At 46.7% G+C, this 24,409-nt stretch overlaps 1 protein-coding gene across 1 annotated transcript in view; it reads right to left on the minus strand.

Moving 5' to 3' along the window:
- Positions 1-24,409, minus strand: part of SORL1 (sortilin related receptor 1) — a 174,346-nt gene that overhangs the window by 118,337 nt on the left and 31,600 nt on the right. The window contains exons 4-8 of the mRNA XM_049620870.1: positions 24,238-24,399; positions 21,923-21,990; positions 16,370-16,550; positions 3,571-3,672; positions 1,938-2,107 (exon numbers count right to left, since the gene is read on the minus strand). Coding sequence (XP_049476827.1) covers positions 1,938-2,107; positions 3,571-3,672; positions 16,370-16,550; positions 21,923-21,990; positions 24,238-24,399 — 683 coding nt within the window. The remainder of the gene's footprint in view (positions 1-1,937; positions 2,108-3,570; positions 3,673-16,369; positions 16,551-21,922; positions 21,991-24,237; positions 24,400-24,409) is intronic.

Genomic DNA, 24,409 nt, shown 5'->3' on the forward strand with positions numbered 1-24,409 from the left:
AAAGAGCCGAAACAGGGAGTGGAAAAGCACTAGCAGAGACCACGTAGAAAGTTCTCCCCGTGGGCATCCAACAGGCACATCCAACCTGGTGAGTCCAGATCCGAAGTCTTGCTTTTTCCCCCAACACCTGCCCTTCACCCAGCCCTCCCTGACTCCCTGACTCCACACCGGGCATCATTCTGCCAATGGCCCAGCCCAGGCAGCAGTGGGCCCCTGACTCTCCAGAGCCGAGCAGCAAATCTACCAGCAAAGGATCAGAATTTGCCCATTTCCCTCATCTCCGCCACTACTGCCCTGGGCCCAGCCCACAGCCATCCCGACTTGGCCTGGATTTTTCTAACACTGCTTCCCAGAATCTTCCCATTCTGCTTCCCAGAATCTTTCCAGAGTCTGCGTTGCACACAGCATCCAGATGGCTTCTTTCAAAGATAAGTCACAGGAGCGTTCACCTGAAACTATTGATAACACTGTCCATTTATGTTTCGTGTGCTCTCCTTTATATAATGCGATTCACAGTGTTTAAAATGGTTTTAAACAATGTAATGGGTTAAATCAGACCATGTCCATCTTCCGGTCAAAACCCTCCACATGCCGCTTACAAAGAAGAAAAAGCAAGTTCTCTGCATGCTCTCGAAGTCCTTCTACAATCTGAGCCCTGCTCTCTTAGATCCCATATCTTGGGTTCTCTCCCTCCTCCTCCAGCTGTTGGATCCACTCTGGCCTTCTCACCGCTCCTAAAATAAACCAACAGCGCCCAACCTCACAGCCTCTGTGCATGCTGTTCCCTCTGCCTGCCCTTCCCTCCCTCACATAACTCAGGCACCTGCTGAAATGTCACTGTCCTAGAACAGCCTTCCATGACCAGCCTATACGAAACAACACTCTCATAATCCCGTCCTCTGAACTTGCTTCCCTTTGCTTCCCAGCACTCCCCATCACCCCGCAAATCACATATCCGTCTATGTTCTGTCTTCCCCCAGTGAGAACAAAAGCTCCATGGAACGGGGGCCCTGTTTTGACTTTTTGTCACTGGTCACGTGATCTCACTGCGGTGCCTGGAACAAGCTCTGGCCCAGAGCAGCCGTGTCCTTGTTGAGAGAAGTGGTGACCGCATCAATCACCAGCCTGATGAGAGACCATGGACGGCAATCCCAAGCCCTCTGACCTGGTGGTCGTGGCCTCAGAGCCAGACCTCGCTGCCCTCCAGCCAGCTTCACCAGACGGGTCCCTTCCCATAGACACCCACAGAGTAATGTTTGCAATTACAGTAAGAAAAAAAAAAAAATGTCAATTAACCTGAGTCACTTGGAGGCCAGGCCCCATGGCTACCCACACCAGCCTACCCATGACAGCTTGACATTTTCCAAGTGCTTCTTCCCACTGACTCAGAGACCGCAAAGCCAGACAACTGAAGGACAGGAACCCAGGGAGGGGTTGACACATGCTCAGCCTTGGCATCACATCCAAATCCCCCCGAGGGCTTTTTAACATCTTCATACCCCAGGGGCGCCTGGGTGGCTCAGTCAGTTAAGTGTCTGACTCTGGCTCAGGTCGTGATCTCGCTGTTCCCGAGTTCGAGCCCCGCATCGGATTCTGTGCTGACAGCTCAATCTCGCTGTTCGAGTTTGAGCCCCGCATCGGATTCTGTGCTGACAGCTCAGAGCCTATTTCAGATTCTGTGTCTCCCCCTCTCTCTCTCTGTCCCTCCCCACTTGTGCTCTGTCTCTCCAAAATAAATAAACATTACCCAAAAATTGTTTTAATCTTCCTACCCCAGCCACACCCCAAAGTGGTTAAATAGCACCACAAGCCAGGCATCGGGCTTTCCAAAAACTCACCAGGTGAGTCCAAATACTCAGGTAACGGTGAAAAACACCCAACGTGATGGTGGGGGCTGCAGCGATGTAAGAAAGCAGGGGAGGGACTCATCATCTTACCTCACCAGCGTGTCACTGCCCGCCCCTCCTGGGCTGTAGTACAGCACGTTCTCCAAGGACAGGGAGAATTTCAGCCCTTCTGCCTCCGAGATGTACAAGTTGGTGCGGCTGTTACTATGACTGACGCACACAAATACCTGGTCCTCGGAGGCATCTGCGATGTAATATTCCTTTGGAATCAAGAACCAAAAAACGCACAAGTCAAAAAACACACCCGCGTAGTGGGCTTTCCTTATGGATGCTAAAGTAATGACTTCCAAATGTCCCAAGGACAGGTGTAGGCCCGGAGCCCATGGACAGCTTCCAAAGCTTGGTGAAGGCTTGGCCAGCTTTCTCTGTCGAGGGGCTGAGGATGCCCTGTAGCTGGAGTAAGCCCCTTACTGGCAAATGGGGCACGAAAGAGTGGGCCGCCGGACTCCGTAAATGACCTTAGAACCTCTTTGTAGTTAATAATGTCTCCTCCCTCTTTTTCCCAGGAGATCTATCATTAGTACAAAGCACGATACACATTAATGTGCATTTCCTTTCCTTGCATTGTGTCTAAGTTACCAAAGGAAGGCGGAACCCATAAAAAGCAAAGAATTGATAAGAATGTTCTCCACCTGAGCTACCAGCCTGCCACCACGCCCGCTGCTAAAGGCAAGGCCTTCAAATGCCACCTCCCGGAGCGCCTGGGCGTCTCAGTTGGTTGTGTCCGACTGGTTTCGGCTCAGGTCATTATCTCAAGGGATTGAGCCTGGTGTTGGGCTGTGCATGGAGCCTGCTTGAGATTCTTTCTCTCTGCCCCTCCCCCACTCAGGCACATGCACTCTCTTTCTCGAAATAAATAAACATTTAAAAAAAAATGCCACCTTTGGAGCCTGGGTGGCTCAGTCGGTTGGGCACCCAACTTTGGCTCAGGTCTTGATCTCATGGTCCATGAGTTCAAACCCCACGTCAAGCTCTATGTTGACAGCTCAGAGCCTGGAGCCTGCTTCAGATTCTGTCTCCCTCTCTTTCTGCCCCTCCCCCTCTCATGTTCTGTCTCTCTTTCTCTCTCAAAAATGAATAAACATAAAAAAAAATTTTTTTTTTTAAATGCCACCTCCTGCCTGTGGTCACCTCTCTGATGACCCCAGCCAATGCAGATCGTCCCTATTGATCTCTACGTGCTAACACACACATGCGGGAGTCAAGCGTTTGACCACATATGATTTCCTCCTCAGCTCGATTCTCCGCACGTCCAACCTGTGTGTTTCTAAAAGGGTGAGACCCAAATCTTATCCTGTTTTGGAACCCAGCCATCTGTAAGCAACACAGCAGGTGCCTCATCAATAACTGTGGTCACTAGCTCCCCAATCCTTCAGTACTGGCACACTGAGCCCACGGACTCCGGTCCCAAACCTCCCCGCCAATCCCTCTCCACATAAAGCAAATGAAGGCTCCCGTTGAGTTGTGCTTCAAACAGGGAAGAGGGAGAAAACAGACCAAGATGGCCAAAGCATAATGGTTCTTTCTAGAGACCCATCTAGCAAGTGAATGCAGGGGGATTCCATCCAACGCCTACCCAGAAGGACATTCCTCCAACACCCTTCCCCCAAACCCTACATGGGGACGATACACTTCTTTCCACCCCCAAGCGGACCCCACTCACATTAATAGGATGTCTTGTGACAAACTGGGCCGCTCGCATGGGCTTCCGGCCAAAGGAGACCCAGAGCTGGACAGAAGACGGCTGCGGACTGCCCAGGAGATGCTGCCAAGGAAAAGGAGGGGGGAAATGTCAATTGTGCCACGTTTCGGCCTCTCAAAATAAGCGAAGAAGCAAAACGGAGAAGTCAGACCCCTCTATTTCTACCAAAAGCACAAAACAGTGTGACTGCAAATGCACATTTTTGCAACGTTTGTGTTCAGGCCGCGGCTCAGGCTGCATGACCTTCATCCCAGACAACTGGTCTCCGACAGGTACTAGATACTCCCTAACACCAGATAAGGAGGAAGGGAAGATGGTCCCGTGGCTGAAGCTAGGTTTGGGAGTGGGGGTGGAGGCTTAACCCCGACAGCTCCCCAGTGCAGCACAGGGTGAGGTCAGCCACACACCACGCATATAAAACCTATTCCCTGGGGCGCCTAGGTGGCTCAGTTGGTTAAGCATCCAACCTCAGCTCAGGTCATGATCTCATAGTTCATGGGTTCGAGCCCCGCGTCGGGCCCTGTGCTGACAGCTGAGAGCCTGGAGCCTGCTTCCGATTCTGTGTCTCCCTGGCTCTCTGCCCCTCCCCCACTCGCACTCTGTCTCTCTCTTAAAAATAAATACACATTGGGGCACCCGGGTGGCTCAGTCGGTTAAGTGTCCGACTTCAGCTTAGGTCATGATCTCACGGTTCGTGGGTTTGAGCCCCGCGTCGGGCTCTGTGCTGACAGCTCAGAGCCCGGAACCTGCTTCAGATTCTGTGTCTCCCTCTCTCTCTGCCCCTCCCCTACTCACGCTCTGTCTCTCCCTCTCTCTCTCTCTCTTAAACATTAAAAAAAAAATTTTTTTTTAACTTATTCCCTGTTCTTTCCCTATTTTCAGGTTACAGGTTCTAAAGGTCAGAGGATTCATTTAGATTACCCTATTTATACCCCTATAAATATATATGAATACACAGATGTGAGTGAAACACACCCTTTTATACTTTATATGTTATTACTTCCCATTGTGGTTGTACCTGAAAAAGGAGCCACTTTTCAGGCTACCTGGGCGGCTCAGTTGTTTAAGTGTCTGACTCTTAATCTCGGCTCAGGTCGAGATCTCACGGTTCATGAGTTCAAGCCCCACATGGGGCTCTGCACTGATGGCGTAGAACCTGCTTAAGATTCTGTCTCTCCTTCTCTCTGCCTCTCACCTGCTTGTGCTCTCTCACTCTCTCTCTCAAAAGAAATGAACAAACTTTAAAAAAAAAAAAAAAAGTGGGGCGCCTGGGTGGCTCAGTCGGTTAAGCGTCCGACTTCGGCTCAGGTCACGATCTCACTGTCCGTGAGTTCAAGCCCCGCGTCGGGCTCTGGGCTGACTGCTCAGAGCCTGGAGCCTGTTTCAGATTCTGTGTCTCCCTCTCTCTCTGGCCCTCCCCCGTTCATGCTCTGTCTCTCTCTGTCTCAAAAATAAATAAACGTTTAAAAAAAAAAAAAGAAAAAAAAAAAAAAGAAAAAAGAAAGGAGTCACTTTTTCTCGGTGACACCTGACTTTAACTTGCACAGAGTTGAGGAAATCTTCACTGCTCCTACTTTTCAATCTTTTAACACTTCTCACTGATGAACGTTTTTGCCGGGATGTGTTTTCTTGGGTAGAGCACCGGGCATTTCCACAGGACATTGGCCACAACGCACTGTGTTTTAGAGACACCAAAGTGCAGCTGTGGAATCTTGAAAATGTGCATGAAATCACTATCAAGAATTCACTCAGGTCAGTTTCTCCAGGTCTCAGCTTATTCATCTATGAAAATGAGAAGCTGCTCAGCATCAGGACTTCTCTGTCGACGGGATTCAATGGTCCAGGAACCTTGTAAACACATATGCGAATAGTTTGTGTAGATGCTGTCATTTATCTTACCAGGGAGATACACGCTTTTTACCAGGTTCTCCAATGAGTCAATGATTCAAAAAAGGAGAACCACTATAGAGGCTCAAGGTGGTTTTTTTTTTCCCAGCTCTCAAAGCATGGGACTGAGCACTGACAGCAAATGTCACACGTCTATCCGGACAGAAATGGAGACGCGCCCTCCGTGTGGACGTAATCACGCAGATGACGATTGAGCTCAGCGGAACGGTGGGATTCCCCAGCCAGAAGGGGTTAATTTGGCTTCGTTTACCTTTGGCTATGTTGCTACTGTTTATTACAGACTTCAAACTCCTACAGAGTAAGAAACACACCAATTGCTCTTAACTGTAACAACTGAATCCCCTGTGCCAATATACGCCCAATAAACACCGCTGGAAAAGCAAGCTGCTGGACACGAAGTTATTCTTGATTCATCGGAGCCATATATATACTCATATGTTCAAACCACACCGGACAAATGGTTGAAAATAGTTTGTTTTACAGAAGCCAGGTACGGAGGTGCAAAACACCGCCTTTCCAAAATGGCACACTGGAAACCATGTTAATGGCTTGTACTCTGTATGGGGCCACAGGAAACGACAGGATCGTTAAAAACGCAGAACGTATTACCTGAACGAGGAAACAGTGCCCAGCAAAACCATTAGGCATAAATTCCAAAAGCCCTCTTTGAGTCAATAAAATTTTATAGCTATTTATAAAGGTCAGAGGATTCATTTAAGTTACCCTATATAAATCCCTATTAATATACATGAATACACAGATGTCAGTGAAACACACACTTTTATTTTATGCTTTATGTTTTACTACTTCCTACTGTGGTTATACCTTAGAAAGGAGCCACTTTTCTCAGTGACACCAGGGCCCATCATCAGGTAAGCGTTCTTTTTTTTTTTTTTTTTAATGTTTATTTAATTTTGAGAGAGAGGGAGACAGAGAGCGAGTGGGGGAGGGGCAGAGAGAGAGGGAGACACAGAATCTGAAGCAGGCTCCAGGCTCTGAGCCGTCAGCACAGAGCTCGACGCGGGGCTCAAACCCACGAAGTGTGAGATCATGACCGGAGCCGAAGTCAGACGCTTAACCGACTGAGCCACCCAGGCGCCCCCGGTAAGCGTTCTTAATGCGAGCTGTTGGTCAGCAGGAGAATTGGGAACTCATACCAAGCCCAGTCTTACTCCATAAATGCAGTAAGTCACAGAATACAAAGGTCACAAGAAACCTCAAAACACATCTGTCCCACTTCCTTCTGGGACCATGATGATTCCTAAGCCTGGACATTCCGGCTTGCTCCTCAGGTCCTCTTAAGGAGTTACCGTAATACTTTCCTGCCACCAAGAAACACATTAACAATGAAACTGTGGCACACTATGGATTATCAGATAGATGATCTAATACTTTCCTTAATGAACCACGGGTTTCTGTGGTTGTTGAGTTTCTCTTTACCACAATTGTAGAAGTAAAACGTGCTCCTGGGAAAGAAATAGCCAACAGTACAGCCGGATAGAAGGTAAAATGCAGACGCTCTCCCTCCCCTCACTCTCTCCTCCTACTCTGCTCCCCAGGGTACCCAGTGGTAACGGGCTCTCATGGGTGCTTACAGAAGTATTCTGTGCCATCATGCCTGAAAGCATATTTATATAGTGACAGACCCGGTGACACTTACCCAACACCCATGATTCCTTTCTCCTTAGCACCAGGACCTTGACTGCCACCCCAAATAAACCACTAGGGTTCTCTGCCTTGTGCGTAATCTCATGTGGCCATGTGACTGTGTGCTAATCGATGGGTATAAACAGAAACGTGGTATTGGCTTTCTCGGAAGGCTGCTTAAAGGGATGGAATCAGCTGGAAGCGGTCTTACTTTGGCCTTTCTACCTGTCCTCACTCTTCCTAACTCCCATAAAGACTTAAAGGCTATTACAGATGTCTCGGACCAAGAGGGAACCTTGAGAATGGAAATCATTAGCCAGGTTGGTGAAAAAGGAAGAGAGAGGGCTGGGTCCCCCATGACAGCAGGGCACCGACATACCAGCCCTAGATTGCCAACCTCGAGGCAGCACTGATGCGAGAAAAAGAAGCCTCTGTCTTCATTAAGCCACTTTCATTTCTAGTCTGTTACCAGTATCCAAACACAATGCAAACTGGATACATGCAATTTTATTTTCTATATACAGAGTAGATAGTGATAAAAATACTGCTATGCAATTCAACTTTTTTTCGTTAACAGAGGCTCTTAGACATCTTCCATTTAACAGCTCACGGGCACTGGTGTTATCTCCAGAAGTACTTTTCGGTGACTATGCTTGTATATATTCCCTTTTTCAGAACTACATAAGAATATATGTAGGATGCCATTCTTAAAGCTCCTAGGTCAAAATTTTCATTTTTGACGGAAGAAATAGCCTTCCTGAAAAGCCCACAGTTAACGCATCTCCCAACACAAACACTTTCACCAGCATCCGAGGTTACTTAAATGTTTCAACTTATTGCCAATATTATAGGGTCTGAGAATTTACGATGATTTTTTTTCACTTAGTGTTTTCATTCTGACAAGGAAAAATAAATGTGTATCTGAATAATCTGAATTTCAGAGGGCGCACTTGCATTCATGTTTGAGATTAGGTCAAGAGTAAAAAAAGGAGGGGTGCCTCGGCAGCTTAGTCGGTTAAACGTCCGACGTTGGCTCAGGTCATGATCTCGTGGTTTGTGGGTTCGAGCCCCGCGTTGGGCTCTGTGCTGACAGCTCAGAGCCTGGAGCCTGCTTTGGATTCTGTATCTCCCTCTCTTTCTGCTCCTCCCCCACTCGTTCTCTCTCTCTCTCTCTCTCTCTCAAAAATGAATAAACATTTAAAAAAAAGCAAAAAAAGGAAATAAGACATCAAGGAGAAAAGAGCAAGAAAAGATCTAAATAAATGATGCATTCTTGCTGAGTAAAGGCCAAAGGATGTCACAGTGAGCTATTCAATTCACAGTTTCACAGAGAAAAGTGGCCAGAGAATGAGGGACCCCAAGGCACATGATGGACACCAATTCAGAAGCTCTCGGGCTATAGCATTTACGGCCACCTTCTCCTTCGGAGCAGTAACAAAGTTTCAGGGAAACATCATCGTCCGCGTTAATGTTGTTTATCCTGAAATATTTACAGATAAGAGTTTATATATATTTTATACATATAGTTAAGATTTGCTTTAAAATATTCCAAGACACCCATGAAAAGAGATTAGCAAATGTAATAAAGCAAACATCGCAAAATATAAATAATACTAAGGCCGAATGACGGCACCTGCGGAGGAGATCCTATCGGTATAAACTGTTCTGTCATGCACATTTGAACACGCCCACAATTATAAAAAGTTTCACGAAGCTAATATTCATCAGAAGCACGTCCAGCACGTCAGAGGAAGAACTCTCAAACTCCGCTCGTGTCTGAAAGGCAGCAGGAACGCTGACAGAAAACTTTCTCAGAGTTCTAAAAATTAAATAAAGGCTCACCAAAACACAAGGGGCACTTACTCAAGAAGCGTGACTGAAGCACAGCGATAGAGACGACTTCGTGGCCTCAGTCCCGTCTCCTTCTCTCTCGGTCTGTGGTAGCCGTGGAAACCTAACTGTGAAAACCAGCAGCCTAGCGGTCCCCGGAGAGCACAGACGCACAGACTACTCCCATGGCTTGCTTCAAAACTGCATCCCCAGGCCTTCTGTTCATATCACCTGACTCCGCTCGCTGCACAAACACACCTACAGCCAGGTCATTTACGGAAAACAGTGACAACTGGCAAAGGTTTAACATCACAGCTGCTGGACCACTCGGAACTACCGAAAGGCTAACTAAAAAGCGTGGAAGGAAAACCGGGGGAAGCAGATGCCTGTAAGAGGCTCTGATAAGGTGTGAAATATCCCGGGGCATCTACGAGTTCACACACACGCATCTACGAGCTGTATGATGAGGGTTGAAGCGAAAAGGGCCTGATCTCTCGCGGCTGGCTAGTAACCTCGGGCTCTACGGGAACAGGAACCGAAGGCTAAGGCAGAGTTGTAGATGGCACTGAAAGCAGGCCCCCAACCCATGCTCAGTGGCCCTTAGCAAAAGCTACCAGAAAGTTCAAAGTATTTAAGGAAATCTCTAGTGGCGCCTCAGTGGCTCAGCTGGTTATGTGTCCGACTCTTGATTTCGGCTCAGGTAACGATTTCACAGTTGGTGAGTTCGAGCCCTGCATCGGGCTCTGCCCTGACAGTGCTGAGCCTGCTTGGAATTCTCTCTCTCCCCCTCTCTCTCTCTCTCTGCCCCTCCCCTGCTCGTTATCTCTCTCTCAAAAATAAATAAACATTAAAAAAAATCTCTATTCAATCATTAGCAGATCGCTAAACCTAATTATCAAACATTTCATAGACCTCCACAATGAAAAATACAAACACTACAAAATGAATGCAGGGAACTCACAAACAAAACAAAGATAGGCAACAATAACAATACCAAAAGGCAACAACAAAAAAATCCTGCCTTGAGGGGCTGCCACATTATATCATCTAAAATGTCTTACTTTCAACCAAAAAAATGACAAGACAAGCAAATAGCAAAGTATGGCCCCCCCCCCACACACACACACACACAAAACAGTCAGTGAAAACCATTCCTGAGGAAGGCCAGATATTTGATTTAGAGACAAAAATTTAAATCCTTATTATAAATAAGTTCAAAAAAATTAAAGGAGGGGAGCGTGGGTGGCTCAGTCAGTTCAGCATCCGACACAGGTTTCGGCACAGGTTCATGAGCTCAAGTCCTGCACTGGGCTCCATGCTGACATTGTGAAGCCTGCTTGGGATTCTCTCTCACCCTCTCTCTCTGCCCCTCCCCTGCTTGTTCTGCCTCTCAAAAATACATAAACTTAAAAAAATTTTTTTTTCACTGCTAGGAATTTACCCAAGGGATACAGGAGTGCTGACGCACAGAGGCACTTGTACCCCAATGTTTATAGCAGCACTCTCAACAATAGCCAAATGATGGAAACAGCCTAAATGTCCATCAACCGGCAAATGGATAAAGAAGATGTGGTTAATATATACCATGGAATACTACTTGGCAATAAGAATGAAATCGTGCCATTTGCAACAAGGTGGATGGAACTGAAGGGTATTATGCTAAGTGAAATAAGTCATTCAGAGAAAAACAGATACCATATGTCTTCACTCATATGTGGATCTTGAGAAACTTAAAAGAGGGCCATGGGGGAGGGGAAGAGGAAAAAATAGTTTCAAACAGAGAGGGAGGGAGGCAAACCATAAGAGATTCTTGGATACTGAGAACAAACTGAGGGTTGATGTGGGGTAGGGGAGAGGGGAAAGTGGGTGATGGGCATGGAGGAGGGCACTGTTGGGATGCACACGGGACATTGTATGGAAACCAATTTGATAATAAATTATATTAAAAAATTTTTTTTTAAATTAAAGGGAACCATGTCACAAAACTTAAAGGAAAGTATGAGAACACTATCTCACCAAAGAAAGAATATCCATAGAGATATAGAAATTATATAAATGGAAATTCTTGAGTGGAAAAGTACAATGACTCACAAGAAAAAAAATTCCCCAGAGGGGCTCAACAAGAGATTTGAACTGGCAATGAACCTAAAAACACATGAATTCTGATCATCCTCAATAAACCCAGCTGAAATCTGACAATATTATACTAGGAAAGAAAACAGTTACCAAAGATCACATAGGATAAGATTCTCTTTACACAAAATGTCCAGAACAGGCGGGGCGCCCAGTGGCTCAGTTGATTATGCACCCGACTCTTGGTTTCATGAATTCGAGCTTCAGGCTCTCCAGGGAACCTGGTCAGAGTTCTCCACCCTCCCCCATTCGCGCTGTCTCTCTCAAATAAATAAAAATAAAACTTAAAAAAAAAGTTCAGAACAGGCAATTCTCTAAGGCAGGAAATTGATATGTGGCTGCCAGAGGCTGGGAGGCAAGGAGAAAAGAATGGGGGTAAGAGGGTGATGAAACTGTTCTGGAATCAGGTAACAATAAGCATTACCCAGCCTTGTGAATATACTGACAACCTGTATACTTTAAAAGGGGGAATTTGGGGCGCCTGGGTGGCTCAGTCGGTTAAGCGTCCGACTTCGGCTCAGGTCATGATCTCACAGTTCGTGAGTTTGAGCCCCGCGTCGGGCTCTGTGCTGACAGCTCAGAGCCTGGAGCCTGCTTCAGATTCTGTGCCTTCCTCTCTCTGACCCTCCCCCGTTCATGCTCTGTCTCTCTCTGTCTCAAAAATAAATAAACGTTAAAAAAAAAAATAAAAAAAAAATTAGTTAAAACACACAAAAAATAAAATAAAAAAATAAAAAAATGAAAGGGGGAATTTATGGCATAGAATTATATCTCAATAAAGGTGTTATAAAAATTAACTTTAAACTTCTTGGTATTATAGTTTTATTTACAATCTGTAAATGTGTTTGGGTTTTACTGCTGCGCTTAAGTTATAAGCATTAAGTGCTTATACGTAGCGTTATGTTTACGCGCACTGAAGTAATGTTATGATTAAAATAATTTGTCGATAGCTTGGTTTCGGACAGTCATCCTAAAATTCACGCCGCAACTATGGTCAGCTAACTTCTCATAGAGAAGCCCACAATCCTGAGACAATTCCTAAGTTTTCTCATTATCTCTATCATCCTTAGAGACTTTAAATTAGCATAATGAGCATTAGAAACTGGTTTTCAATAGCGAAATTAGTGGTTGGTCGGTCAGAATAGCAAAAGTACAAATGAGCCGTCTTGGGAGATCAGCAGCATGCAAGGTACTTGAATTGGCGATAATATCCTAAAGATATATACGTTGGCATGAACAGGACATAACAATTTAAGGAGGCCCGTAACCTAAACTTTTAGGGGTAATGCCTATGACTTATCAAGCTAGAGGATTCCAGTTGCCTGATGCCAACTCAAAGGGTAACAGAATCTTGCCTCCAGAACAAGGGTCGGTTTTCTGTAAAGATCCATAGAGAAATATTTTAGACTTTGTGTGCCATCCTGCCTCCATGCAACTATTCAATTCTGCCACTGTAACGTGAAAGCAGTGAAAGACAACATGGGGGCAAATGCAATAGCTGTTTCAATAAAACTTTATTGACAAAAACAAGGGAAGGGCCATAGTTTGCAATCCCTGCTCTAGAACATTGTGTCTGCATCACCTGTAAGAACAGAGGAAATACCATCAAGCCCATACAGAGTGGGTCTTTGCTTACTGATACACATTTGTGCCAGAAAGGTCTGAACCTGGCTTGGACCAGGCTTGGAACCTGGCTTGGACCTGGTAAGCTGGTGGTGAACCTACAGAGGAGCAGCTAGCTGTCACCCACCTCCCACATTCTGGCAACTGTTGATATCTACCGGCAAGAACCTAACAGCTACAGATTGCCAAGTTAACAAACCGAAGTTGGTTTGCAGAAGTATCTCGATGCTGCTTTAACGGCCTATCATTGTGAGGTGGACTATGAAGACAAGTAAGTGAACTTTGTGCCAAAAAACAAGGAATAAAAATTAAACTTAGGTTAAAAAAGATATGAAAGGAGGGGCACCTGGGCGGCTCAGTCGGTTAAGCGTCCGACTCTTGGTTTCAGCTCAGCTCACGATCTCACGGTTTCCTGAACTGGAACCCCACATCGGGCTCTGCGCTGACAGCACAGAGCCTGCTTGGGATTTTCTCTCTCTCCCTCTCTCCCTGCCCCTCCCCTGCTCACACTGTCTCTCTCTCAAAAATAAATGAAAAAATAAAATAAATACGTAAACTATAAAAACACATACATCAAAGGCCATCAGACCAAAAGCACATATGACGTAAGATCCAGGCCAACAGGGCACCAGCGGATGCTGAAGAGTCAGATACCAGCTTCAGTCCAGAATCCAGATGGCTGTCCCCACGTGTTCTAAAAAGCTAACTGGCAGAGAATTGTAATCATTCATGGTACTGGAGAAAAGCAAGAGAGTTAATCATCCAAGACCAATTTTCTGTGGTTTTCCAATTAGCTCCGTGATTTGATTTGAGTCAATTTAATATTAAGGTCACTCAGAATTCCCCACACCCAGGCAGCCCGAGTGCTAAGTACACCCCAGATAAGAAGTTATACTTGCAGACCTCAACACTCCCACTGATAGGGTTATCCAACCAAGTCCAATGTTGTTTATCCTCGTGGCTCAACAGTCTAATGTAATAAGAACGAAGGAATTCAAAGGGAGAAAACACTCATTTTATCATCCACTGCCAGTTGTGTTTCTTCCCTCATCAACCCATCCAATCTACAATGTTCCTTGGACAACAGAATGGACTATTATTGAAAGCATCTGCAGACAGAAGGCCTCAGGGAAGAGCTTCTCGAATGTTGGAGATTCTTCGGCAGCCTAGGAATGCTCAGAAAATAATGCATTTGGGTCCGGCCATCTGCATTTGGAATACGTGCCCCTGTGTGACGGTGCTGTGCGTGCTCCTAAGACCGCCATTTGAGAAACGCTTCCATGGGGTGGCCGACCTCATCTGCCCCTGACCTAGAGCCTCGAGCTAACACCACTGACCTTGGAACCTGGTGGCTCACCATCAAGCCATGCAGAGAGCTGAGAGTTGACAATGAAAATACCGATCATTTAACACCCCCTACCCCACCAAAAATAATCTACTGGCCTATGCTTTCTAAACTAGACAGGCGAAGATGTCATTCATTCAACTATTGTACGCTTGCTCTGGATCAAGCACCGAGCAGCATGCTGGGTACTACATCAGTGATGAACAAAACAGACACGGCCTCTCATCTGACCACTGGCCAGGACCAACAATAAACTTGCTGCCAGCAGTCTGCAAAGCAGCTATGTCGAGAGAGAACAGACATAGTTGTTAGGTCCGCGTGGAGGGCACAGAAAATTCCAGCTGGGATATAACTTCAGCTCTTGGGTGTGAGATCCAGAAATAATAGGGGTGAGAGGGACGTAAAATAGCGCTCCACCTCAGCCCCAACTCGGTCAATAGAAGGAAATTAAAATCATATAAATAAATTCAGGCCCAAGGAACTCACACAGGAAAGATCCAGGAGCCCTGAAAGACTGGGAACAATCCGGGACCTCAGGAGGGCCAAGAACATGTCACAAGGAATCAGTTCTCAGGCCGGGTTTCTCACCCTGAGCTCCCCTCACCACACCTCTGCCCAGGACAATCCAAGGGTGCCTGCCTAGTGGCCACTGTGCGTGTGTGAGAGAAAGTGACAGGCAAGGCAGGAAAGGAAGGACCAGCAAGTGACCCAATGCAAACAGCTTGACAGAAGAAAAACTGCCATAATTTTAGTGGTTTTGCAGGGGCGCCTGGGTGGCTCAGTCAGTGAAGCATCCGACTTTGGCTCAGGTCATGATCTCACACTCTGTGAGTTCGAGCCCCGCGTCGGGCTCTGGGCTGACAGCTCAGAGCCAGGAGCCTGCCTTGGATTCTGTGTCTCCCTCTCTCTCTGTCCCTCCCCTGCTTGCACCGTCTCTGTCTCTCAAAAAAATGAATAAGTGTTTAAAAACATAAAAATAAAACCATTTTGCAAAGTAGGTAATGGGGACTCTATCTTGCCTCTAGCCACCCACATCTTCTCACCTCAACCTTTACTCTCTGCTTTCCTTGCGGGGGATGTCCTCTCTCCACCCCGGAGTCCTCCCAAGGTGGGGTGGCCTGCTTCTGCCTGGCCAGCTACCGATCATACAAGTAAGTGAGAACCTGGAGGAGAATATTACACCTGATCTTAGTCCCTACGGTCAAGTGTGATGGAAAGGAAAGCGCCTGCCAGCGGCCATGGTCAGAGCCTGAGGTCAAGGAGGGAATGGCCGCCATTGAGAAAATAAGCTTATAGCACTCCAGAAAGAGCAGCCCAGCCTGCTCTGGGGCAGGGCAGGTTCTTCCTTTACACAAGGGCAGTACGGTTGCAACCTACAATTTGACACAACGGCAAAGCAAGCCCTGTTAAATAATCAAATCTGCCTTTAAATGAGCAAGCCCTCCATTCCAGCATCTGGCTCCATCCAACACATCAAATCAAGGGGATGGTTTTCCCAAAGGCTGAGAAGTTAAGCTACTTACTGACAGCTGGAAGCTTAATCACTGCTTTTCTTCGAGCATTAACTCCCACTAGCCAGTGACTACACATTCTATTAGCCACGGAAATTAACATGTGTCCAGAATTCCCAAAGACATCACCCTAATGTGAAAGGAATCAGGCAGCGAGATGAAAGAAAATCACCACTGAGCCCCACCTCTCCTTTCTGTGTTCTTTTAATTGGGATGTCAAAGAAACGTGTGTTTAGGTTTGTGTTTGTTTTTTTTTTTTTTTAATTTTTTAACTGTTTGTTTATTTTTGAGAGAGAGAAAGAGAGAGACAGAACGTGAGTGTGGGAGGGGCAGAGAGTGGGAGACACAGAATCCGAAGTAGGCTCCAGGCTCTGAGCTGTCAGCACAGAGCCCGACGCGGAGCTTGAAGTCATGAACCGCGAGATCATGACCTGAGCCTAAGTCGGATGCTTAACCGACTGAGCCACCCAGGAGCCCCATCAAAGAAGCACGTGTTTCACAAGGAGGCTTTGCTACCAGGAGACAAATTCCAAGGCCCCACAGACACCCTGAGTGGTTGTCTAAGCGTCTCCACCTCCTCCAGCCTCCCGGGACCATCCAAGCCCCACGGGAAGGTTCGTCTACGTCCAGTGCCCCTCAGGCGAGCTCCCGTGGGCGCCCCAATCCAGTCCCTGCTTGCGTAAACTCACCTGCTGGATCACAGCATGCCAAACCTCAGAAAGGAAACTCAAAGGGACTTTATTCCTTAGTGCCTACAACTTACCACCACCTTGGTAGCAAACATGTACTTGTCCCGGAGCTGAAAGTCTCTCACTTCCTCCAGGATCACTTCCTGGTTCTCCCGGGACTGGAAGAAATCTGTACTTCGGAACACCGTGGAGTAGCCAGAGGGCTCGTGCCGCTCGACGTAGATGGTGTTCGGCTTGTCATAGGGATCAACACCCCTAGAGGAAAAAGAGCAGTTGCTACCATCACCACATTTAACCGTTGGACAAATGGAGGTTCTTCTGTGCAGACAGCCAACGGGAGTTGAAGGGCATGAAGGTGGGGTCTACCCAGGATACTCTTTTGTCAAGTTTCTCACTGGTCTCTTTCAGGCGCCCTGGGTTGGGTTCCAGGCAAGCCTCGGCCATGCTTGAGAAGAATGAAAACAAGAAAAAGTAAAAGGCGGGCTATTTCGGAATCAATAAAGCAATGGACTGCTCGAGGCTGTCAGTGAGTTTCTGGCCCCAAGTTATGAGCCCCAGAGAACGAAAGACTGTGTGTCCCCAGGACGGTACGTGCTCAGAAGAACAGCTCTAGAAGAAACCACCTGACGAGCCAGTGAGTCTAGCCTTGCTAACGGACCCTGCCCTCTCTGTTTCTGTCCATCCTGTGCTGTCGTCACCCGTCCATGCAATCGGGAATCATCCAACCAGTGCAAAGTCACGTTCCGTGAGGGTCCTTCACAAACTCTTTCCCACGCGTACCGATCTCGCTGAGGTCCTTCAGAAACACAGAGCTCACTGCTCCCCCACTCCCCGTGCTCTGTCAACAGAGCACCCCTCTGCAGGGATGCTCCCTGCATGCACTCTGATCTGCACTTCGAAATCCTATTCATCTTCTGAGGTCAAGTTCAAGGCACCTCTTCCAGGAAGCCCTCCCCCCCAAAGCTCTCCACCCTTCTCCCAACCCAGGCAACGTATCTGCGCAGTGTTCAATTTCAAGCCTTTCATATGAATTTTATCTGAGTTTCAAACAAAGGTACAAAGCTGCTTTGGGTGGGTGGATTTTGGAATCACTCTCGTGACTTGACACAGTGGTGCCTTTTATTCACTGTAATCTATTGTTCACCATAACGTGTCTGAGCCTCCTAGAGAAAGTACAGATGCTTTAAAGGCCACGTCTTAGATTTCTTTTTGTCCTACAGGGTTCCCAGCTGACCTGAACCCTGCTGCATGGAACCTGTGGACCACGGTACAAAGGCTATTTAAAAACCGTAACGCTGACTAGATCAAACTCCCTCGAGAAGAATCTCTGAACCGGGGTCCCCCCCGGCCCCAAATAAGGCCCCAAACAATAGCTGGAAGGACGATGAATCTGCCCCAGGTTTCCTAACTCTCCCAAGACCCCAGGCCAGGCAGACCATTCAACATGTGGGGGAAATAACTAGAAGAACCGGGAGGAGAGCTTCACAGGGAGGACACAGTGATGACCAAGGAAAGGCAGGACGCGCTTCTGTACCTGTCTTTGCACAGGGCCATATTCACAATGGCTCTCAGGATAATGAAGTCTCTGATATAGACTTCCTTCAGAGACAAACTGTCAAGAGTATGTGCTCCAAGAAAGAAAAAAAGAGGGGCGCCTGGGTGGCTCAGTCGGTTAAGCGTCCGACTTCGGCTCAGGTCACGATCTCATTGTCCGTGGGTTCGAGCCCCGCGTCGGGCTCTGTGCTGACCGCTCGGAGCCTGGAGCCTGTTTCAGATTCTGTGTCTCCCTCTCTCTCTGACCCTCCCCCGTTCATGCTCTGTCTCTCTCTGTCTCAAAAATAAATAAATGTAAAAAGAAAGAAAGAAAGCAAGCAAGCAAGCAAGCAAGCAAGCAGGGAGGGGGAAGGGAGGAAGGAGATAAGCAAGAGAAAAAAACAGAAGACTTGACTTTGGCCCCACAATCCAGAGTCTCAGCAGGGCACTGGAGAAGCCAGCAGCCTTGGTCCCAATGTGGGATCATCAGACGCTCTGCTCTGGGTGCGTATGTGTGGGGGTGCTGTGGCATGTTCTCTGTGCTTTTCCACAATTAGAAGTACTGATTAAAGTACTTCCTCTACCCTAGAGGATATGCAAATTAAAACAAAGCTGCTAGATATTTTTAAAAAGGCAGAGAGGAAGGGACCTTGACTCAGATTATTTTGAGACAGAGCTCACCTCCCTTATTCTTTCCTAAACAAAAGCAGCAGGCAGTATCTAGAGAGAGAAAGAGCTGGGACTCTTCTCCCAATTCTCTTTCACAATCCATACTTGGACCTCCCGTTTCCGAAAGGCAGGCCACCTACAAGCTTCCGCTCCTTTGCCTTCCACTACTTCCGGTTCTCTTTGCCCTCACTGGAATGAAAATGCAGAGGATTGCTCCCATCTGTGAGCGCGGTCACCTGGCCTCACCCGGCCTCACGGAACACCCGTTGGTGATGCTTTACCGGGAACCTCTGAGTCCCTCCCCCATAGCCCTCCCACTGTCCTGTCTTGCCCGTCTCCAGCTCTGGATTACACAGATCATTGGTCTTCCTGACTCTTGCTGCTCCCAGGCTGCCACGCGTTATTGAACAAATGTATGCCATTATTTGCAGAGAGGTCAGATTACGCTCTCACGTATTATGGGAAATCCTAGGGGGAAATCCTCCAAATAGCCTGAAATTCCCTGACACCAGACGTGTAATTATCTAAAATAAGATAAGCCGGTCCTTTCCCCTAAGATATCTGCGTATCTGCATGGAGGCAAAAGGTACAACATACAAATTCCCAAGCGTGAAGTTCCTTTATTTGGTCTTCCTGCTGGTTTGCCCTCTTGATATACGGTTACCTAAACAGATCAAAGGGCAATGTGTCCCTGTAAAACTCAAGCAAAGCAGGGGCGCCTGGGTGGCTCAGTGAGTTAAGTGTCCGACTCTCAATTTCGGCTCAGGTCATGATCTCACAGTTTGTGAGTTCAAGCCCCACATCAGGCACCATGCTGGCAGTGTGGAGCCTGCTTGGGATTTTTTTCTCTCTCCCTCTATCTCTGCCCTGCTCGCTCTCTCTCTCTCTCTCCCTCTCTCTCAAAATAAGTAAATAAACCTAAATAAATAAATAAAAATAAAACTCAAAGAAAGCTCTAGTGGTATTCCTGGGGTAGAGGTTATACTCGGATAAGATTGTGGTTACAAGTTCACTGAGACGCCACAACCGCTGCCCAAGGAAAATAACGAAAGGACCAGAAACAGCTGCCCTCTTTGAAAAGGAAGTCCAGGGGCGCCTGAAGATACTCAGCTGGGAGACCCTTCCTTCCGTCTTGATGGACCTCCTTCGCCAAGGAAGCAATACCAACTCCAAGACATTCCTCTTCAAATAAGGAGCTAACGGAAGCACAAACAGTATGTGCCACTCTGCGTTTAGCGATAACTAACACTACGTGGAAAGGTCAAAAGAGAAATGATAAACCAAGAATTATAAATACAAATGAACATACATGTGTGATATGTCATTTCACAAGACTAACCTTAAATATATAAAGAGCACCTGGAAATCAATAAAAAGACTAACCGATCAATAGAAAAAGAGCAAAGGGCAGGAACAGACACGCCGTCATAAAAAAAAGAAATAAAAATGACTCTTGACCAGGTTAAAAGATGTTCAAACTCATTCACAATAAAATGCAGACTAAGGGTAAGCATGTCTTACCTAACATACTGGCTGTGGAGAGAGGCACGTTTCTATGTGGTTGAGATGAGAGCAAAATTTGATACTCTCTATAGAAGATCTGGCAATCTCTACCAAAGTCACAATCTCAATGCTTTATTCACTGGGGATATAGCAGTCCACAAAATTGACCAAAGCCTCTGCCCTTGTGGAGCTTTTTTTCTATTGAGAGAAAGACAAATGATAAGCCTAAAAATCTTGGTAAATGCTACTCAAGAAAAGAATAGAGCAGGGTACAGACAATGACAGGAGAGGAGGTGCAGTTTTAGTAGGATCCTTAAGATAGGCCTCGTTTAGAAAGTGTTATGTGAACAGACTTGAATGAAGTAAGGGAGTAAGCAATACGTATATCTTGAATAAGAGCTGTCTAGGCAGGGAGGAAAGTAAGTGCAAAGGCCCTGTGGTAGGAACGTACTTGGTATTAACCTGAGAGAAACGTTGGTGCATATTAAAAGGTTTAACACAGAGGGAGGAACAAGATCAGACCTGTTTTTAGGAAGATCAACCAGGCCATGTACTGAGAATTAACTGCAGAAGGACAGGAGTGGCAGCAGAAAGACCAGGTGGACAACTGATGAGTGACAGTGGTGGCCTGGAGTAAAGTAGCAGCCACATAGCAGATCCTAGATGTAAACCGAAGGAAGAGGCGACAGGATTTCCTGGTAGGTGGGATGTGACACATGAAACACACATGAAATCAGTGACGACCCAAAGTTCTTGCCCTGTACAACTAGAAAGTGAAATGGGGAAGATTACAGGAGCAGCTGACTGGGGGCAGTGAAGGTCAAGTATCTATCTGGGAAGATTCAACTTTGAACCGGTGGAGTGACCCACTGACCCAGCACATCCTTCTCTGGGAATCTTTTCTGCACATTCGCCCACACGGGGACAAATCAGCGTATTCAAGGCTGCGTCCCGCATCCTGCAACTGTGAAAGATCAGGGACAAGTAGGACTAGAAACAATTGTACTTCTTGAAGGGCGGCTCTGTTGACTTCACTCTCCCTTCCCAAAACCCTACAATGGCTCCACGATGCTTTCAGAATTCAGTCCAGGTTCCTTTACCAAGCACTGCAGATTCGGATACCCACATCCCTTCCCCCAAACTTCACCCGACATACGGTCCAAAAGTCAGACTCTGTGTTCTCCACCCGAGACCACAGTGTCTCATCTCTGCCTCGGGCCATTCTGTTCCTGCCTGGAATCCCAGCCCACACACCTCCACGCCCTCCGGCGACCTCCAGCCTGCCACACACATCCTCAGTCAACAGCAAGCTTTTCTATGGAGCTGTGGCCTTCCCATCTGGAAAAGACTGTGTCCCTCCTCTGGCTTCTCCTGCTACGTCCATGACTTCTGTGCTTCTTTCCAAACGTGTTCTGAGCACGAAACGTCTTTTCTTACCTCCTAAGCTGCGGTCTCCTTAGTAACTCTGGCCATAAATTATTCAACTTCTCCCCAAAAGCATCTAGCATTTTTTATATTCAGCAGACACAAAAAAAAAAAAAAAAAAAAAAAAAAAGTTATGAATGAACAAGTGAATGAATTTTCTATACAGAAAAATCCACACTTCTGTTATCATGCTCGAAGAGTGAAGGTCTTTAGAAATTCTAATCCATGCAAGTGCTTGGAGATTCCCCTGGGTCCCTTGATGGATTGAAAAATGCAAAAGCTCTGCCACTTTTCTCACAAATAGCCTTCCTTTCTCATCCCCCACCACCTCCCACACTGGGTGTATTATACTGGCACCTCTAATTCCCAGGTCTGGAGCGTGCATTTTCTGAACCACAGGCTTTCATTTCAGGTGAGGGTAGGTGTGTCCTCCATGAAGGAGCCAGAACTCAAAAAAGGTGATTATGTAATTCTAACTCCTTCAATGGACGACTTACCAAGAAAAGGATTTCACGTGTTCCTGAATCAGGATCCAGGTCTGGCCAAAATCATCCGACTTCCACAGCTGTAAAGACCAAAAGGACAAGAAGGAATCAGGATCCAAGCAGCACCCACCACCTGAATGGCCTGGCCCTCAAACCCCACCTTAAATAACACTTTGGCTGTGAAGACAGGAACAGAGATCACCAGGGCCAGCTCGATTACTCCAAATACAAACAAGGGCAGGGAGGGAAGTTCCTCCCCATAGTTACTAAGACCTCAAGAGCTACAAGAAAAAAATGACTGGGGCTTATCTTCCATTTACAGATCATCAGAAATTACAGTTTACTCAAGACTAGCCCTCAGGTAGAGTAAAAACAAAAGGATTACACTCCATTCTTCCTGCTTAGGAAACAGTGTCCTTAAAAACCCGTAAGGACTAAAATGAACAAATCAGGAGACTATAGATGCTGGCGAGGATGTGGAGAAACGGGAACCCTCTTGCACTGTTAGTGGGAATGCAAACTGGAAAACAGTGTGGAGGTTCCTCAAAAAACTAAAAATAGATCTACCCTATGACCCAGCAATAGCACTGCTAGGAATTTACCCAAGGGATACGGGAGTGCTGATGCATAGGGGCACTTGTACCCCAATGTTTATAGCAGCACTCTCAACAATAGCCAAATGATGGAAAGAGCCTAAATGTCCATCAACTGATGAATGGATAAAGAAGTTGTGGCTTATATATACGATGAAATACTACTTGGCAATGAGAAAGAATGAAATCGTGCCATTTGCAGCAACATGGATGGAACTGGAAGGTATTCTGCTGAGTAAAATAAGTCAGGCAGAGGACAGATATCATAGGTTTTCACTCATGCGGATCTTGAGAAACTTAACAGAAGACCATAGGGGAAGGGAAGGGGGAAAAAAATAGTTACAAAGAGAGAGAGAGGGAGGAAAACCACAAGAGACTCTTAAATACAGAGAACAAACTGAGGGTTAATGGGGGGCGGAGAGGGGAAAGTGGGTGATGGGCAGTGAGGAGGGCACTTGTTAGGATGAGCACTGGGTGTTGCATGTAAGCCAATCTGACAACAAGTTATATTCATAGAAACAAACAAAGAAAACCATAAGGGGTCATGGTGACTAAAGGGGAACAGAGAGAACACCGGCTAGGCACAGAGGCAAAGAGCACCAAAGGGAAACACCTTGAACACAAAGGATACGGCCATGAGTAATTAACTTGCCGATCTTGATCTTTGCCAAAGCCCGTGAACTTCCAAACACCGGACCTGAGCCCCTCTGGCCCTAGTGACCATGTATTATGAAGCAGGGGCACCTGGGTGGCTCCATTGGTTATGCATCCGACTCTTGATCTCAGCTCTGGTCACGATCTCACAGATCATGCCAGCAGAGCAGAACCTGCTTGGGATTCTCTCTCTCTTTCTCAAAATAAATAAATAAACTTAAAAAAAGAAGAAGAAAAAGCTGCAGCAGCAGCAGCAGCAGGGGACCACAAAAAAAACAATAATCCACCTATACTGGTAAACTGACCCAGCCTTACTTAGGTTACTCCCTAAGGCAAGTAAGTGTAAACAGATCATGTTTTCGTTAAACAACCAGCAAAGAAAGAGAAAGGTTCCAAGGTTCCTCTGAGCAAAGCCATTCAACAGTCATCATTAATCCAAACCCACAGGGTCTACAGGCTTCACAGGATTAGACCAGACCAATGCTGTCGATTTGGCAAGTTTCAACCTTGAGATATAAATCCTACAGGGGCTCTCTCCCCATCTTGCTTTCCTTCAAATCCAGGTTCAAGGAGGAAAAAACACACACATTTATATTTGCATATGCATATGCACGCACACGCACGGAGAGGAAAAATTTTAAATTTAATGGTTATTTCAATTAAATGGTACAAAATCAGTGTGTTTACAGTAGAGGATGGGAAAGGTAGAACAGAAATTCACTAAGGGGTCCCAGCAGAGCTCAGACTCCACACTTCTTTAGCTGGCTCTCTCTGGTTAATTTCTAGAGCTTCGATTTACCCCCCAAACCCACAAAGGTGCATCTACACCAAGAAAGGCACGATGTTTAACAGGGCCTGCCAAGTGCTTGGCGTCACCCCCTGGCCGGGATGCATTCTAAAAGTGCCAGGGAGATCTAGTTTTCCTTAGCCATGGGAAGTGAAATAATAGCTACAAAGGCTAAGCTTGGGGGAGGAGGGAGGGAGGGGCCGGGGGAGGTCACTCAGAGGCCACACGATCCACACGGGCAGAGCAGAAAACTCGAGAAGCCCCACCTGACTATGTTCCAGAAGCTCCCTTACCTGCTTGTTGGGGTGAGACCTGTCAAAGCCCAGGAGAAGGTTGGAGGCCTTGCTATGCAGCAGGAGGTCGGCGGCCCGGAATGGGATGGAAAAGCCTTGGAGGGTGTTGCAGAAGTCAAACGTGATCCAGAGGTACTGGGCATAAGCATCTGCAAAGATGTACTGCAAGAGG

The sequence above is a fragment of the Panthera uncia genome, chromosome D1, assembly GCF_023721935.1.
Source record: "Panthera uncia isolate 11264 chromosome D1, Puncia_PCG_1.0, whole genome shotgun sequence".
NCBI lineage: Eukaryota > Metazoa > Chordata > Mammalia > Carnivora > Felidae > Panthera > Panthera uncia.